The sequence below is a fragment of the Amblyomma americanum genome, chromosome 8, assembly GCF_052857255.1.
Source record: "Amblyomma americanum isolate KBUSLIRL-KWMA chromosome 8, ASM5285725v1, whole genome shotgun sequence".
Classification (NCBI taxonomy): domain Eukaryota; kingdom Metazoa; phylum Arthropoda; class Arachnida; order Ixodida; family Ixodidae; genus Amblyomma; species Amblyomma americanum.
The window spans coordinates 83,987,217-84,006,390 of NC_135504.1; the positions used below are offsets into that span (position 1 = coordinate 83,987,217).

Sequence of the window (19,174 nt, forward strand, 5' to 3'; positions counted from 1 at the left end):
CATGTGCGAGAGCAGAGAACGATGTGTTCACGAGCAGCACACATTGGATAAAGATGACACTAGGCAACACACTGTCACGTCACAGGTCGATCATGGCCAGCCCTGCGCTGTGACTGCCTGCGTAGCTTTCAGCTCGGCAGCGGTTGTCGAGGTTACGGGAAGGCCTTACAAAGAACGTGCACCAGCAAAGGCGACCTGTTGGGGCGTCTTGAAGTCAGTTCACGGTGTTGGCAACGAGGCAACACAAAAGAAGTAAACGGCTTCGCAACCACGTCTTATCAGTGTTTCTGGGAGGGGGTACCAGCTGCCACCATTTTATACACACTCTAAACACCAATCAGCCTACATGGGACTAAAAAGGGAGTAAGCAGTCATCTAGCGTACTCCCTTTCAGAGGAGGGGTACGCCGCCAAAGCCCTGGTGTAGATTACTGTCAATAAACGCACGGAATACTTACGGTTGGCAGCGGAATGCAGCACTTCAAGACATGAGTAAGCACTTCGATATTTACTTGGCGGCTTGGGCAGAATACTTCCGAAGGTCGACCACCATTACGGTTTGGAGGCTCAAAGGTCATCGGTATGAATCCCTCACACGTACCAGGCCTCAACTCGACTAACAACCTTGTGCGCCGATTCGTTTGCCACCGCTGCGAACCCTCTGCGCCAAACTGGTGGGCCACAGTTTTTTTCACCAATAGCGACCCCGTGCGGCACCATTCTGGGCACAAGCTCAAAAGGTACATATATAGCGGAAAGCCAGCATAGTGGGTAAGCCGTCCGCCGTGCCGGCCAGACAACTGCGCGCGCGGTGACATTTTGCACGATGCTGCAGTAATTTGAACACATGACCGGTCGCCATCTTGAAATCTCGGACGGAGAAGAAACGTTCGAATGCGAGTAGTAAGAACTAACGCTCTTAAATGTTGGGTGGGCTCCAGCGGGAAACAACGGGGAATACGAAGAAGTTAAAGGCTTGTTACGGCGCTCTTCCTGGTCTTTTTCCCGCTGTCTCTCTTCATCTTTGTCTATCTTCTATCTTTGTCTAGCTTTCTCAAACTTGGCCACACACAACCTGGCACACTGCAGCACTGTATAGCTTTCCTTTGTAGCTGTATGACTGCGCTCGGGTGGATTCCAGTGAGTAATTACCCCATTATTAGCTCACAAAAGGTCCATATTGCAAAAATAGAGCGCACTCAAATTCCTATCTATTGGTCCATCGACCACGTCGTTCTGAAAGAAGGCAGCGACATGTTTGTTTCAAATTTCAATTCGAAATGGCCACTTATACTACACGAGCTGTCTCCAGCCTTCAAAGTGGATACAGAGCCTTTGTTCGGTTTTCATTCGGCGCTGGAAGATTCAACAAGATGTAGAAGCTCGGTGCCATGTACCTATTGTAAGGTTTCTGGCGACAGCCGGTGGTCTGATTGAGCTGCGTATTCGGCCAGGACACCTGCAGCCGGGGTCCCTGCACGGCGATAGGCATCTGGGTTCCCACGGCCGGTCCTCGCGTGGTTTATTGGATTCGAGACGGAGGATTCCACTGCCGTTTGAAAACAACATTGTTCCCGGAAGATCGACCGTGCGGCACGGAGGCAGTTAGCGACCGCCAGAACCGAGCAGGGGGTGACTCACCCCTTCAACTGTGCCTGCTCGCCGGCGCCTCGCCCATTCGGACTTCCCGGAAGACGTGTCCGGCTGGAGCGTGAGAACTGTCGTTCGGACGCGAAGACAACGCTCTCTCTGGTGGAGGCGATTGTCCAGCGGCACCCTCTTTCTCCGGCGAGGCATGTGACGGGGGCGTGTCCCTATGTGAAGTGGTGTGTGTGTGTGTGTGTGTGTGTGTGTGTGTGTGTGTGTGTGTGTGTGTGTGTGTGTGTGTACGACAACGCAAGTTAGGCCACGCCCAACCTGGCGAAGACTTCCTCGAACCTGGGGAATCCTAGGGACCGGACCCTTTTTAAACCGGACGACGAGTGCCTTGAGAAAAGACTCCTCGATCATCCACAGATCTTCTCAGATCCTCCGACCTTCCCCCATCACCCTCCAATGGGTTCCAAAATCTTGTAAATAATGTAAAATAAATCCCCTGTACAGTTTCCTTCATAACCAAGTCCGACAACGTCATTCGGAGAAGGGACCTGCGGCGCTGAAAGAGTCAGCTCACTCAAGGACCCCTCGTCCCCAACAACTGGTTGGCAGCAGCTGGGATGGACCGTGTGACATCGTGATTTCTCAACCGGTAAGCGTTTCGGAATTTTGCTATAGGATTCGCCAGGCTTCAGATTTCGAGAGAATAATCTAGAATCACTGGGAAGTGTATGTCAATTGAGAAAGGGTAATCTCACGACATTTTGAAGATAGCATTGCCAAAGCGGAGAAGGCGTTGTCATGGACCTTATGAAATTGTCAAAGTCGGACTTGCTGTTGTTATGCGAGGAACTGTCAATAGAAGTACAGGGGAAAATTACAAAACTTGAAATATGCAAGACAATTGAAAAACACGTAGATGACGATCAGCTGGTTGATACGTGGAATTTGGTACAGGAAGAAAAAAGAAAAAGGGAAGCGGAATGGGACAAAGAGAAAGAACGGCAAAAGTGGGAAGCTGAAAAAGAAGAAAGAAATCTAAAGCGATTGCAGCTTGAAAGCGAAAATCGAAAAAAAGGCGACAGTACGAGAGCCGGGTCTCCTGAAAGAGCAAGCGATGTACAATCATATAGAATGCACAGATTCATGCAGCCCTATGAAAGTGGAAGGGACATAGGATTGTACCTGGGAAACTTTGAGAGAACTTGCGAAAGGGAGAACTTTGCTCGCTGTACATGGCCGCAACGGCTTCTGACACTCTTGCCATGTGAAGTAGCTGAAGTCATAGCGAGACTTAGCACACAACACGCAGCTGACTACGAAAAAGTCAAAGCCAGCCTGCTAAAAAGGTACCGGCTGTCAGCCGAAGCTTTCCGACAGCGCTTCAGGAACACAATGAAAAACGATAGCGAGGGCTATCCGGATTTCGCGTATGGCCTAAAGACGAATCTGCTAGAGTGGCTAAAAGGAGCCGAGGTTTATGAAAGCCGAGACAAAATCATTGAGTGTTTTTGCCTTGAGCAATTTTACCGAAGCATTCCAAAAGTGGTGAAACTGTGGGTTCCAGACAGGGAAAAAGTCGACACAGTTGAAAGGGCCGCTGAGCTAGCAGAGGAGTACGTTTCGCGCAGAAGGTTGAGCACTGAAGAGGGTGCGTCACACGCTCGAAACGCGATGCGAGAAAAAGGGCCTAGCAGAAAGACGCGAAGTGCTAGAAGTTCGGAGCAATCAGAGGCAACAAAGGTAGCGCCAGAAAAGCGTGAAGAACAGGCGAAGAGACAGGGAGCATACAAAGCCGCGAAAAAAGAGTTTGAGGCTAGTAGGCCATTTCTTTGCTACAACTGCAATGGCGTCGGGCACTTTGCAGCCAAGTGTACAAAGCAACGTTTGGTGTTCTCGTGCGTCGAGGATAACGCCGAGAATCTAGAGCTCCTTAAGCCATACCTGCACGAGCTGCACGTTAACGGGAAACCGTGCAGGGTGCTTCGTGATAGCGCCGCGACGATGGACGTTGTCCACCCGTCTTACGTGTCAGTGGACGATTTTACGGGAAAAGTCTCGTGGATAAAACAGGCAGTAGAAGAACACAGTGTATGCCTTCCCATAGCTAGAGTGATAATTTGTGGACCGTTTGGAGAGCTAATCACTGAGGCCGCAGTTTCGAAGGCCGTGCCACTTCAATATCCTTACCTCTTCTCGAATCGACCAGACCAATTGCTACGCGAGAGAGGCCAGAAACTCGGAAGCGGGGTGATACAAGCTTTGACAAGATCGAAAACTCGTCAGCTCGCATCTCAACTAAGTCAGATTCCCGAACCTCAGGTAGCAAGAGACGCACCAGCCAGCATATCGTTGCAATCAAATGAGGAGGGAAGTGAACCAACGAGGAATGAAAGCCAGACAGCTGACCGAGCAAATGAGCGACGAGGGACTTCAACCACTAAGTCGGTAGAGGAATCAGAAAACGCTGAAGGATCCGTTTTATCTCCAACATCGCGTAGTTTTGATCGCCTTCTGCAGGTGAACAGGGAGTCCCTAACAAAAGAACAGAAGCAGGATCCCACTTTGGAAAGACTGCACCTTACAGCTAAAGAGGGCATCGCGAGACGCAACATAACGATGCATGAGAAGGGAGGCTTAGTATACCGACACTACCAGGACAGAAAAGGCAAAACATTTGATCAGCTGGTCGTGCCCGAAAAATACAGAGCGGACATTCTGAGTCTCTGCCACGGAAATGGCTGGGCAGGACATCTGGGAATCAATAAAACAAAGGAGCGCCTATTAATGGAATATTATTGGCCGGGTTGTTTCAAAGATGCAGAACGCTACGTAAAATCATGCGATGCGTGCCAGCGCGTAGGCAAGCCGGGAGAGACATGGAAGGCTCCACTGAAAATTGTTCCATTGATCTCGGAACCTTTCCGCCGGCTTGTAATAGACACAGTAGGCCCTTTGCCTAACACGAAATCAGGCTATAAGTACTTGCTTACTATGCTATGTCCCGCCACAAAATTTCTCGAAGCAATTCCGTTGAAGGACTTGAGCTCCACAGAAATAGTTGATGCCCTTTTGTTAGTGTTCGCGAGAATAGGATTTCCGGCCGAAATCCAAGCCGATCAGGCGACGGGCTTTACAAGCGCCTTGACGACCACATTCCTAGAAAGATGCGGAATAAAACTGTTGCACAGCTCGGTGTATCATCCGCAGTCCAACAGTGTAGAGAAATGGCATTCGGTGCTGAAGCGGGTGCTACGCGCTCTTTGTTATGAGCATAAAGCAGACTGGGAGGATTGTCTGCCGGCCACACTTTTCGCTTTACGAACAGTCCCCCACGAAGCTACGGGGTTTACGCCAGCAGAACTCGTGTACGGAAGAGCCCTCCGCTCTCCCCTCCGAATGCTGAGAGAAATGTGGGAAGGGACAGGAGAGAACTAGACAGTGGTTCAGTACGTGCTTAAGCTACTGGACCGCCTTAACAACACGAGAGAATTAGTAAATCGAAATATGAAAGCTGCCCAGGAGGCCGCCAAGGTCTATTATGACAAAAACGCTCGCCTTCGAGGTTTCACCGCGGGCGATCGCGTGATGGTCCTCCGGCCATCGAGAAAAAACAAGCTGGAAGTTCACTGGGATGGTCCAGTAGAAGTGTTGCAAAAACTTTCGGAGACGAATTACGCGCTAAGGGTTCCAGGCAGGGGAAAGCAGGTGAGAATCTATCATTGCAATCTGATGAAGCCGTTCGTGGAACGCAGCGGGATCGTCAATCTGACTCTAAATGAACCAGAAGAGCTGGACAGCGAGAGTCAGGGTTGGAAGGGAGGTGCGGACGCTAGTGACAACGTGGAAAACATTCTGGCTCACTCCGTGAATGCAGATTTCCTAAGCGGGACAGAGGTCGACACGCTAAATCAGTTGTTGAGCGAATTCGCTGACCTATTTAGCAGTCGCCCGGGAAAGACACACCTCCTGACACACGAAATCGAGCTCACCTCTGATGAGCCGGTACGGTCGAAACCCTACAGGGTATCACCACGGCAAAAAGAAATAATAGACGCGGAAATTCAGCGCATGTTGGAGTTAGGGATTGTAGAGCCAGCGGAAAGTGACTATACCTCACCGCTAATTCTTGTTGATGCCCCAGGGAAAGATCCTCGTCCCTGCGTGGATTATAGAAAGCTTAATGCAATTACCAGGGATCAGCTATACCCGATTCCCAACATAGAGGAAAGGATAGAAAGGGTGAGCGGCGCGAAATTCATTTCCACCCTCGATCTCGTACGGGGATATTGGCAAGTTCCCCTCTCAGAAAGCGCGAGCAGGTATGCCGCTTTCATCTCCCCAGCGGGCACCTTTCGACCCTCAATGCTTAGTCTTGGGTTGAAGAATGCCCCCTACAGCTTCTCGAAACTCATGGACATCGTACTGAAGGACATGCAGTGCTTTGCACTCCCTTATTTAGACGATGTGGCAATTTTTTCGGAAACCTGGCAAGAGCATCTAGAACATCTAAAGACCGTGTTTTCCAGTTTACGACAGGCTGGACTGACACTGAAGGCAGAAAAGTGTAGATTGGGTTGCGCACAGGTGACGTACTTGGGCCACGTTGTAGGCCAGGGAACTAGGAGCCCATCCGAGTTAAAGATTGCCCCGATCGCAGCATTTCCGCAACCACGGACGAAAACGGCCATTCGCTCATTTTTGGGATTAGTTGGGTACTACCAGCGATATATTCCTAACTACTCACAGCGGGCTAGTCCCTTAACTGACGCCTTGCGAAAGGGAGCACCTACTAACGTAAGTTGGGATAACCAAAAAGAAAACGCCTTCAAAAGCCTGAAGGAAGCACTCGTGTCCCGACCCTTGCTCAGGACCCCTGACTATGGGAAAGAGTTCATAGTCCAGTGTGATGCCAGTGATAGAGGGCTGGGTGCTGTCTTAAGCCAAGTTGGCTACGACCATGAAGAACACCCAGTTCTGTACATCAGCTGCAAACTGACCAGTAGAGAGGAAGCGTACAGCGCTTCCGAAAAAGAGTGCGCGTGTTTAGTTTGGGCAGCGCAGAAGTTGTCGTGTTACCTGTACGGAGCAAAGTTTGTATTTGAGACTGACCATTGTCCTTTAACGTGGCTGCGACAGATGTCCCCCAAAAATGGTCGCTTGTTCAGATGGAGTCTGGCTCTCCAACAGTACAATTTCTCGGTGCGTTATAAGAAGGGGAAACTGCACGGAAATGCTGATGGTTTGAGCAGACTGATGTAAGCGGGAGAACTAAGAGGAATCTCCTCCTGTGTAAGTTTTTTTTTTTACTTTGTTCCGAGTAATCCGGCTGTGGCAGTTTCAAAAGGAGATGTTTCGCGCTCAGTCGGCACAACATTAACCCAAATTTGAACACATTTTTTAAAAAGTGTATTGTTGTCAATGGAAGAAGCCTGGTGATTCTTTGGCGAAGTCCGAGCGCTTGCGGGTGGGGCAGTGCTTTGCTGTTTGGAACGTCCCACCTGCGCTTTCCTTTGTTGGTGGTGCTTTGGGTTCTGCCTTGGGGGCGATGATATTGCAATCCAGGGGACCAACACGGACGCCATCTCATCTCTTCCTGCCCAGCGATCGTCAACGCTGGACATTCGAGATTTTTCGGGCCGCGGAGGAGCTGTAAGGTTTCTGGCGACAGCCGGTGGTCTGATTCAGCTGCGTATTCGGCCAGGACACCTGCAGCCGGGGTCCCTGCACGGCGCTAGGCATCTGGGTTCCCACAGCCGGTCCTCGCGTGGTTTATTGGATTCGAGACGGAGGATTCCACTGCCGTTTGAAAACAACATTGTTCCCGGAAGATCGACCGTGCGGCACGGAGGCAGTTAGCGACCGCCAGAATCGAGCAGGGGGTGACTCACCCCTTCAACTGTGCCTGCTCGCCGGCGCCTCGCCCATTCGGACTTCCCGGAAGACGTGTCCGGCTGGAGCGTGAGAACTGTCGTTCGGACGCGAAGACAACACTCTCTCTGGTGGGGGCGATTGTCCAGCGGCACCCTCTTTCTCCGGCGAGGCATGTGACGGGGGCGTGTCCCTATGTGAAGTGGTGTGTGTGTGTGTGTATGTGTACGACAACGCAAGTTAGGCCACGCCCAACCTGGCGAAGATTTCCTCGAACCTGGGGAATCCTAGGGACCGGACCCTTTTTAAACCGGACGACGAGTGCCTTGAGAAAAGACTCCTCGATCATCCACAGATCTTCTCAGATCCTCCGACCTTCCCCCATCACCCTCCAATGGGTTCCAAAATCTTGTAAATAATGTAAAATAAATCCCCTGTACAGTTTCCTTCATAACCAAGTCCGACAACGTCATTCGGAGAAGGGACCTGCGGCGCTGAAAGAGTCAGCTCACCCAAGGACCCCTCATCTCTAACACTATAAAGGTCGCGTCCTAGGACCTCTATTCAAAATCCCATAAATTTTCAGTGTGACTTTACGACTGAAATTCGTTTTGAGCCGACTGTTTAAACATACGAGAGCTTTTTAATGAGCTGCCTCTATAGAATTGCCCATAATTTCAGCACGATAACAAGGGTCACGTTGTCAAGTGCTCCGGGTACGAAAAATCCGCCAGACGAGTACAGCCATAAATAATATTACACAAGACAAAATTCGCACAAACCAAAGTACAGCTGAAACAAACAAATGCGTCGCTAGTTTCGGTCTATTTGAAAGAAACCAACTGCACTACATTCAGCGCATATGAATGCATGCCAAATATTACACAAGCCCCAGAAAACCTTGCTTCGCATTGCCACAGCGAATAACTCAAAAGAAACAAATTCCTTTCACAGCAACAGGCGAACAGAAAGTAGCCCAGGAAGAGCTTTGTGAATCCGCCGCCGATCCAGGGCCACTGGCGGGCGTCCGCTATCCGTGCCGAAGCGCCGCTTGTCCTATAGCGCCGTTCGTCATTGTTCTCCCACGGCCGGTGAATCGCGTGAGCGAGCGTTTTTCCCGGGGGAAGCTATAATTGACCCCTTTCGGAACGACGCCGGGCAACACTGGCGTCCGCCATTAGCGTGGAGATGAACTCGCGCCGCCACATCTCCTTGATCTCAACAGCTGGGAAACTCGGTTGAGAAAAAAAGACACGGAAAAAGCTACAGCGTCCTTCTTCAGTTCGCATAAACAGCGGTGGTCACAGCCGCTGCCGTGGACATCCCCGCGTCAAGCGGCACTACAGGTTAGACGCTTTGCTGGCGGGACAGTTGCACTGAGGTCCCTGCCTTTATTTCCCATGGCTGCGTTAGGTTAATGCCCGCGTGCACATCATTACAGGTCTACGAAACATTGCTTGGACAATAGGCGCCTTGCACGGTGGGGCGCGAAGACAAGACTTCTGCCTGAAGCCGCTCTGATGACGAAATGACGGGACTTTTGGAAAACCGAACAGCGAGAAGGAGGGCGGGGTCACGAGAGGAACACAGCACAAGCGCCCACTTGCAACAGGAAAGGAGCGTCTTCTATAAACGTAGCGAGTGCATGCCGCGCTTAGAAGACGAGCAGATATCGGAGAGTTTTCGCACAGTGCAGATCTACCGGCTGACCCCGTCCGGTGGCGTAGCTGCTACTGCGCATGCGCGGCATGTATACGCTGATCGATTATAAGTCTCCGCTGTGCTAGCACTATGGGGAACTTGCGCTTGAAGTTTGCGGTGCCGATTGCAGCGCCATAACACACTGCCTAGCGAGAAGAGCAAGCAGTTTTGGGTGGTACTCTTAGTACTTTTCCGCGCCACCTTCAGGCGCTGATTGGCGTGAGCTACCGCGCTCTGTCGATGGCGCACGTGCCGTGCGTCAGCTATCTGGGCTACGCCGAGAGAAGCTAGGCAATCAATGCTGTCAGCCAAACGCGGGTATCTAATCGCGCAGAGTGTGTTCTCGCGTTTGCAGCGGCCCAAGCGGCTGACGAAAGCAGTTTTGAGTCACCGAACGGAACAATTGCAGTGCTACCTTGGCAGCCCAGGTTCCCCTATATACTGTTCAGCAGGTGCGATAACACGGCAAGAAAGATCGCAGAAACATATCAGATTAAGAGGAGAGGCGAGGGTTGCACTGGGCGTCCCCATATCTCATTTCACAAGGGCCACATCTGCAGATTACCTGCCTGAGGGGTGCATTTTACTTTTGCTCTTGGTTTAGTGCTGGTCGAGCTATATATTGTCTCTTTCGAAATAAGCTTTCCAGCTTTAAGTGTGCTGTGTCTCTCTCTCCACTTCGACCCTGTTCGCGCTGATTGGTCTTCCAAAATATTGCAGTCTACCAACTGGCCCCGACGTCAGACCAGTTGGAAAGCGCACGCGAGCGAAGCAGGAGTGCACGCATCGTGGCTGGCAAATCCCGCGCTCTTCGGGAACAGGTGGTTGCACGTAAGAAAGAAGCCCGGGAAGCAAAATTTGTTGAACAGCCCGCGGCAAGCTGCGAATGGTCACTGCGAGGCCATACATATAGCAGTTGCTGCAGATGGGCGTGACGTCACACGGATTGCTGACCCCAGTTGCCCATATCACGTGATGATGCGACATTAAGTGACATGACAGCGCCCGTCCTGTCATGTTTGTCTGCGCGCTCGTCTGAAATAAGTAGCGCTCAGTCACCCTTCCAGATAAGGTGCGACGTCACGATGGTGCGACATCTCGTTTCTTTTTTTCTTCTTTGGACGCACATGTCATCAAGACCGCAGTGGAAGAAGGGTTGTCTCCGGACGGGGCAGCGCAGTTGAGTTTGTTTTTCATCGTGTAACCGGCACGGTATGCAAACCGCGTCGGCCATTTTTGCGCGCCGTTCCTAGACATCCGTTTAACGGGCCGAACGGCGATCAGTTAAGTCCGGCGAAACGCGCGATTCCAGCAACGCGATGGAAACCCAAGGAGCGACGATCATAACGGCGGCTACGAAGGAATAAAAACAATAAGATGAAAGAAAACTGGCCTGGGTTGGCGGCCGAAAGTAGGCCACGCGGTGGACGACGAGCAACAGGAGAACAGGCGGCCTCCCGGAGGCCATTATACCTAAACGGTGTGACGCAACCGGGCACGCGAGACACGTCTCCAGGCGCGGGCTTAGCTCTTGCGTGGGAAAGGATGCTGGGCGCTTTCGTTTGACGCGCTAATCAGGGTTCGATTACGAGGTATATACTGCGGAGTAAAGACCCGCTTATAATGAGCAGTTCAGGGGCGATGGGGTGAGGAAAAAGGAAGAAAGAAAGCTTTGTGCTAAGTGCAGCTTTCTTGGACGTAAGTTTTGCTTGTGAGACGCGCTTTAACCTTGAGAGGCGTAGCAAAATCCCGATCTTAAAGTTTGTCCTGCACTCGCACCGAGTAGTGAAGACTGCTATAGCAAACGAATAGGTCCTATATTCGACAATAAATAGCAGGCGACTACGGGCGCCGCAAAGAGGGATCTGCGGATATAAAGGTTGTCATGGCGCATTTGCTTTCTAGAAGAAATGGCGTTCATAAACAAATTCCCGCTGAAAAAAAAATGCTGTTCTCCACAACTGCTTTATATGGGCAGCAGGCTACCTGAACTTTACAATATTTAACACTATTGTTACAACCATTCCCATCCAGTGCCGTTAGGCCTAATTGAGCACTGGTATTCCGTCTGACATTCGAATCTGCACCAAACCCCGGCCAATTCCCCTTCCGTGGGTCATCATCATCATCATCATCAGCCTTACTACACCCACTGCAGGGCAAAGGCCTCTCCCATGTCTCTCCAATTAACCCTATCCTTTGCCAGCTGCATCCACCCTTTGCCTGCAAACTTCTTAATCTCATCCGCCCACCTAACGTTCTGCCGCCCCCTGCTACGCTTACTTTCTCTTGGAACCCACTCCGTTACCCTTAAAGACCAGCGGTTATCCTGCCTTCGCATTACATGCCCTGCCCAAGCCCATTTCTTTCTCTTGATTTCGACTAGGATTTCATTAACCCGTGTTTGTTCCCTCACCCACTCTGCCCTCTTTCTGTCCCTTACCGTTACACCTATCATTTTTCTTTCCATGGCTCGCTGCGTTGTCCTTAACTTAAGCTGAACTCTTTTCGTTAGCCTCCACGTTTCTGCCCCGTAGGTGAGTACCGGTAAGATCATGCTGTTGTACACTTTCCTCTTGAGGGAAATTGGTAAACTGCCACTCATGATCTGCGAGAATTTGCCATATGCGCTCCACCCCATTCTTATCCTTCTAGTTATCTCCCTCTCATGATCAGGATTAGCTGTCACTACCTGCCCTAAGTAGACGTATTCCGGCACAATTTCTATGCTCTCGCTGCCAATTGTGAACTGTTGTTCCCTTGCTAGGCTGTTGAACATTATCTTGGTTTTCTGCATGTTAATTTTTAGACCCATCGATCTGCTCTGCCTGTCTAACTCGTTGATCATGATTTGCAGTTCACCTCCTGAGTGACTCAGCAAGGCAATGTCATCAGCAAATCGCAGATTATTTAGGTATTCTCCATTTATTCTTATTCCCAACTGTTCCCAATTCAGGCCTCGAAATACCTCCTGCAAACATGCGGTGAACAGCATTGGCGAGATCGTGTCTCCTTGCCTGACGCCCTTTCTTATTGGAATTTTATTGCTGACTTTATGGAGGACTATAGTAGCTGTGCAGTTGCTATATATATCTTCCAGTATTTTGACATAAGGCTCTTCTACCCCCTGATTACGCAATGCCTGTATGACTGCTGAGGTTTCCACTGAGTCGAATGCTTTCTCGTAATCAATGAAAGCTATATATAAAGGTTGGTTATATTCTGCGCATTTCTCTATCACCTGATTGATAGCGTGAATATGATCTATTGTGGAATATCCTTTACGAAAGCCTGCCTGATCATTTGGTTGATTAAAGTCTAACGTTGCCCTGACTCTATTAGCGATTACCTTAGTAAGTACTTTGTAGGCAACGGATAGTAAGCTGATCGGCCTGTAATTTTTCAAGTCCTTGGCGTCTCCCTTCTTATGAATTAAGATAATGTTTGCATTCTTCCAAGCTTCTGGTACAGTCGAGGTCATAAGGCATTGCGTATACAGGGTGGCTAGTTTTTCTAGCACGATGTCCCCTCCATCCTTCAACAGATCTGCTGTTACCTGATCCTCCCCAGCTGCTTTCCCCCTTTTCATTGCTTCTAAGGCTTTCTTTACTTCATCTTTCGTTACTGGCGGGATGACGCATTGCTGTGCACTGCTGTCTTTCTCTTTAGCGCTCTGATTACATTGGCTACTGTACAGGTCTGTATAGAATTCCTCGGCTACGTTAACTATCTTATCCATATTGCTAATGACATTGCCCTGCTTGTCTCTTAATGCATACATCTGGTTTTTACCTATGCCTAGTTTCCTCTTCAATGTTTTTAGGCTACCTCCGGTCTTTATAGCATGCTCGATTCTCTCCATATTAAACTTCCTTATGTCGGCTACCTTGCGCTTATTTATTAACTTTGATAGCTCCGTTAGTTCTATTCTATCGGTAGTGTTAGATGCCTTCATGTTTTGGCGCTTCTTAATCAGATCTTTCGTCACCTGAGATAGCTTCCCGGTATCTTTTCGAACTGTCCTGCCACCTACTTCTACTGCGCACTCCGTAATTATTGATGTCAGATTATCGTGCATTGAATTAACATCAAGATCATCTTCCTCAGTTAAAGCCGAATATCTGTTTTGCAGCGCTATCCTAAACTCCTGTGCTTTCCCTCTTACGGCTAACTCGTTAATGGTGTTCATCTTCGCTAGCTTCTTCCGTTCCCTCTTCAAGTCTAACCTAATTCTAGACCTTACCATTCTATGGTCGCTGCAACGCACCCTTCCGAGGACGGCCACATCCTGAATGATGCCAGGTTTAGCGCATAGTATGAAGTCGATTTCATTTTTAATCTCACCACTGGGGCTCTTCCAGGTCCATTTCCTGTTTTCTCGTTTGCGGAAGAAGGTATTCATGATCCGTAAATTATTTCTATCCGCGAATTCGACAAATAACTCTCCCCTGCTATTTCTAGAGCCTATCCCATAGTCACCTACCGCGTGGTCGTCAGCCTGCTTCTTGCCCACCTTCGCATTGAAGTCGCCCATCAGTACAGTGTACTGCGATTTTACTCTATTCATTGCTGATTCTACGTCCTCATAGAAGCTTTCAACGGTCTGGTCATCATGGCTGGATGTGGGTGCGTAGGCCTGCACCACTTTCAGCTTGTACCTCCTATTCAGCCTAATTACTATGGCTGCTACCCTCTCGTTAATACTGTAGAACTCCTCTACGTTGCCAGCTATATCCTTATTAATGAGGAAACCCACACCTAGTTCTCGTCTATCCTCTAACCCGCGATAGCACAGTATGTATCCGTCCTTTAGTGCTGTATACGCATCACCTGTCCTCCTAACTTCGCTAAGCCCTATCACATCCCATTTAATTCCCGCTAGTTCCTCAAACAGCACTGCTAGGCTAGCCTCACTAGCTAAAGTTCTAGCGTTAAACGTTGCCAGGTTCAGATTCCAATGGCGGCCTGTCCGGTATGGGTATGTCCCAGTAAAGCAGAGGCCAACAACAACAGCAATCACGCACCATCTGCATGCAGAGGTTGCCAGGCCAATGCGGCGCGGTTGAGCGCGGTCGTGCACGTGTGTCGGTTAAATTATTCCGCTCATTGTTCGGACGAACTGGGGACGACAGCGGTATGCGCCCTCGACATCTTTAAACGGGAAATTAACCAGGAACAGCGCGATGGCCACGAGTCCCTTGACGTGGGAACTTCGCATCAGCGCCAACTGCAAGCTTATCTGCTCCGTGCCACTTGCTTCGTGAGCGCTGCCGCATGTGCGTGCAGCAAGCCCGCATTTTCTGACTGTTCCACCCGAACGTATGCTTTCCGTCAATGAAGAGGGCTCGAAGACTCTGCGCTCTCTTGCAAACTAGTCGAACACCATACCCAGCAATTCTGGACAGAATCGTTTTCGAATCGGAAAGTTTGTGAACGCAGCTTTTTTCATACATTGTAAGATTTCATTATAACAATCAATATATCGGCAGATCTCCCGTCGGCAGGCTTGCATTTTTTTATTAACGTTTCTGGTATCGTCAAAGGAGTTCCCATTGATTTTATATGGAAGTCATGACTGCTCGATGCGAGCGATGGAAAAACTTTAAAAGAAAGATTTTGCTACACACCGCAAGAATGAACCTTCAATATTTCCATAACACTGCCTTAAAATTTTCCAATATTCAACCTTTTTACCCAACCCAAGAATGTTTGACGTGTTCGTATATAGCTAGCACCATGCTTCTGTGAAAATATTAAGATCTAAATAAAAAGAAAAAATTCGCGTACGTTAATGCTACCCGTTCGGTAACTAGTAGACTAAAGCCTTCAGTCAATAGTTTTCAACGTCTCTAACCGTGGGTGACGACCAACACAGACCATCATTGATTCTACGCCACAAACTTGACCACTTTGTTGGTTGTCAGCAAGTGGTTTCGAATACGAGCGAGGGAAACCTTCAAATCAGAAGCGGCTGTCACTTTTCTAGAAGAAAACGTTAGCGGCATGCTTCCGAGTGCGTTGGCGACGTGGGATGGAGGTTGTGAGCTCGCAAGGGCTTCCTAATCGCTGGTTGTCACCGAGTAATTGCACTTTGCTCTTCGCATTTAATAGAGGGATATCAGGACCAGTCAGGCACTAATTAATGACCGCAAACTACTCCGTAGGCAGAATCTATTATCCGGTAATTATGTAAATAGAACCTATCTACATAACTGTGTACAACCAATCAGGGACACCGAAAACTCTTTCGCTATCTACACTACTTTCCACTATCGAGTTGTCTTCGAACGACGTTCCAGCTTTCGGACAGTCAACCGAACAGATATCACCAGCTTCGTAAATGAGCAGAATAAAAGTCCGAGAAAAAATGCATGCTTCGCCACGAGATCCACAAGGGTGCGAGATTTCTAGAAAAATATTCTCGAGCACTCTTAGATCATTATCAAGCGAAAACTGATGTTTTGTCTGCACACAGCCAAACGTCTGCGCAGAAAAGTGCTTCTGAAAAGAGATAGAGATGGAGTTGTAGCTGGGAAAAGGTTGAGTATACTTTTTGTTCCCTGCAGAACCAAATCAACATTTTTTTTTCTCTCGGCTGGCTTAAATCGTCACAGTACGCCCACGTTGCCAGTATACTGCTGTTTGGCGAACAGCTTTGCATGACGCATCCGTATCGGTATTGCGCTGTTCGTAAGCATTTCCCTCTATAGCCAGCATGTGATCAGTCACGGATTACGTTGTACCTACATGGCGCACTTGACGCGGGACGCCTTCACCCGACCCTGGCCTCATGTCTGTACAACTCCGGCCAACGCAGAGGGCAGACGTCGCCGCTGTCTCCGCGAGCGCTTTCGTTACAGCGTCGTTCAGGCGCGTGATCTCGAGGGACACTCCGGTCGAGTCAATGAAGACGCCATTGGGATACTCACGAGCGCCGCGGCAGCTGTGTCGGCGATGAAAGGTCGCGCACTGCTTCGAGGAGTAGTACTTCTGCGGTTGTGAGGCGGCGATGGAATGCCTCCACTGAAGCATGGACATGACGGTGTCACGCTGTCAAGGCCAACGATGTCACTCGTGAGCTTCTTCTCCCGCCTGACCTGAGTCCGACTAGGCAAACCCACTGGCCGAAGAGTTATCCGGGTGTTGATGGTCCACAAATCACAAACAACATGCACAGCTGTGGGAGAAACGTGCAGGAAACACCACCGACAATCTGTCGGCCCGAATCACAAGCACGACGCCGTTGGCGCAGAGTCGCCGCACTGAATCGCCGCGGCGAAGAGTCGCAAGCATCCGAACCAGAGAGCTAAGGACGCGACTAAAATGAACTCGGATCACGGAGGCTTCCCGCTGGGACGGAGCATCTCTGATACGCCACTCTTCGCGCAGCCTTGGATTGGCAATAAAACGAAGTCCCAACTAGGTCGCTTCCAGTACGGCCGCCTCTTCGAGGTGCGATGCCAGAAATTTGCAGCACGCGTCACGTGTAGCGCAAGGGAAGTCGAAGTTGTATTATTTATATGTATACCACCGTACAGCACTGCTACAACTGAGGAGAAACACGTACCCTATAGGATGCATAGTGTTTGGTATCTGCTTTCCAGCGGTTAACTTTCCGTCCTTCCATTACAAGGTCATTCGCGAAAGCTAAAGCGCTTTGTAAGTTGGCAGACAGGAGCCAATATGGGTGCAAAAGTTTCTTGAAATGGCGCTTTCTCCATGGCAGCAAATAGAATAAGCCCGTGCTGTTCTCCTGAAGCGTTAAAAGGAATTATCCGAAGGCTGAGCTAACATTGTTTAGAGACATCTGGTAACGCTTGAAGCGATCTCAAGAACTATCGGCTGTACGAGATCTCGCGACAGAGACGGGAGTTACGTTATACGCTGGTTTCTGCAGCTGTATGACCAATATGCTGGTAGAGTCAAGCTTACACATCATTCAGTCTTAGGTCACAATAACGTTTGACCTCAATCCTTTCTGCATTGTGACGCTGCTTCTGGAGTAGTTGTTACCAGTTCGACATATAATCCAGAGCACACTGGCTCAAAAAAGCTGGCTAGCACGATACAGCTTCAACTGACGACACCAAACACTGCAACGAGATCCACAAGGACCCGCCTACTTTGCTGCAAGCCCGTCGCACCGCACACGCACTGATGCTAGCGTTCACACACCAGCCACGCTGACGATGCACACGGAGGACCAGCGCATTGGAGGTTGCAGCGCCAAGAAGAGTCCTCGTTAGCCCGCGGCATCACTGGGGCTTGCCGAGGGTCACACGATCCAGATACAAGTCGACGAGCAGGTGCAGTCGGCACGGGGCTCCCGAGAGCTGTAATCAGGGTACCAGTGCTGGCAGCGATGAGCACCCGAGGCCGACGAACACACGGGGTCCCTCCAGGGCTGTGATCAACGCACCCAGGCGGGAGAGGCCCGAGCACAGCCTGCAGAAGAGCCTGCGCACGTCTCGCGGTGCTTGTGTGGCGGGCGGGGTATACAGAGAAGGCGGCCGGAAGCCGGCCATTTCGCGAAATCTTCCAAGCGGCGGCGGGGCGGTTGCACGCAGTGGCACGTTCCCGCCACGCGTCTGTCGGCCTCGGCAGCTGGCGCGCAGGCGCTAACCGGCTGGTCGCCGATGCCCCGAGGCGGTCCGCAGAGGTGAGCGGGTCGGTAGCCAGCGACAGAGAGACGGGACACGCACCAGACAGCGGCTTTTCTTGTTGGGCCATCGCAACGTAGCAATCAGCGGCCGGCGAGATTGAGAGCTGTACGACGGGGGAAGTACGAAGCCTTTGCTTACGCCGATGGAAGTGCTTTGAGTATACGGCGCCGTTGTGCAGTTCGACACGTAACTAATGCGCACCACGTACGTCAGGTGGTTCAATCTACGGCTTCAGTTCAGGTGGTTCAGTTTTCGTTTGTCCCCTTAACAACGCTATCGGTAATCTCAGTTACGGCTCCCAGGCAAGCGGAAGGAGTCAGTGAGCGATACGTTTGGCTTAATTAGACAGAAAGGGCGCATTCATATCATCCACCTATGATTACAAATCTCCTATAGACTGTTTTTATTTCTCCGCGGTTATTAAGCATAATCACCTCTATATTCATTGAATCAGGCCGTAAAATGAGCAGCTTGTGAATAGGAGGACCTTTATTTAAGAAGGAGTCGCGCTAGTGGCCGAAGACGGCTGACTTCGTCCGTCGACGTAGTATGAGCGTAGCGTTCCGTGCATGTGGAGCGCGGTCGGATCTTCAGTGGGGATCGGAGTCGATCGGGATCAGAAGTGAACACGTGGAAGTATAGCATAAGACACTAAATGATGAGCCAGGTCAAAACGTTGACTTCGCAACTCTCTGATGGTTTTATTCACCATAATGCTTGGAATGGTTTATTTCCAGAGGCCGGCAACATCTGCGACGGCGAAGGAGTGGCCGTGTTGGCTGCAACAGGTGCCAGGAAGCGTGCTTGTGATCCGCAGTACAGCGACCGTTAATTCGGTTGTTTTAGCTTGACACATGCGTACTTTGCTGTATCTCTTGCACACAGTCTCACGAAGTGTCCGGGGGCCCTGATGCAGTCTACGCCGAGTCCCTTACTGCAACGAACATGCTTCGAGCGTCTTCTGGTTTCTCGAGAAGCCACTTTGCAGACGTCAGTTTCTTTCCATAGAAAGTGCTAATATTTACTCGCTAGCAGGTATACTGCCGATGTCTGCCTCATGAAGCTACTGCTAATGCGTTATTACGTGTTGCCGTAGTGTCCACGGGCAACCTGCACTGGTGACAGGTGCTAAGCAGAAGAACAGAGAGCCATAGACAGTGGGCTGTTCGCTGGGGGCAAAAACCTTGAACGATGGCTATAGGGAGCCACGGTTTCTGCGTGCGCATACGCATGGACTCTTGCTGCTGTAAGTGCGTAAGCAGACAGCAGCGGAAGCTGGGAACATGGACGAGGAGCAGTTAAAGAGGTGCTCCTCCTCCCAGCACGATGGCCGCATGGCGCAAC

At 50.2% G+C, this 19,174-nt stretch overlaps 1 protein-coding gene across 5 annotated transcripts in view; it reads right to left on the minus strand.

Moving 5' to 3' along the window:
• The window catches only part of dachs (unconventional myosin-IXb-like dachs), a 487,807-nt gene that overhangs the window by 86,573 nt on the left and 382,060 nt on the right, over window positions 1-19,174 (minus strand). The window contains exon 1 of one of the 5 annotated variants that reach the window (XM_077635213.1): window positions 16,097-16,308. The exons of the other annotated variants lie outside the window; for them this stretch is intronic. Within the exon in view, the coding sequence (XP_077491339.1) occupies window positions 16,097-16,205 (109 nt within the window). The 5' untranslated portion in view covers window positions 16,206-16,308. Of the gene's footprint in view, window positions 1-16,096; window positions 16,309-19,174 lie in introns of those variants that run through there. 5 annotated transcript variants of the gene reach the window in all.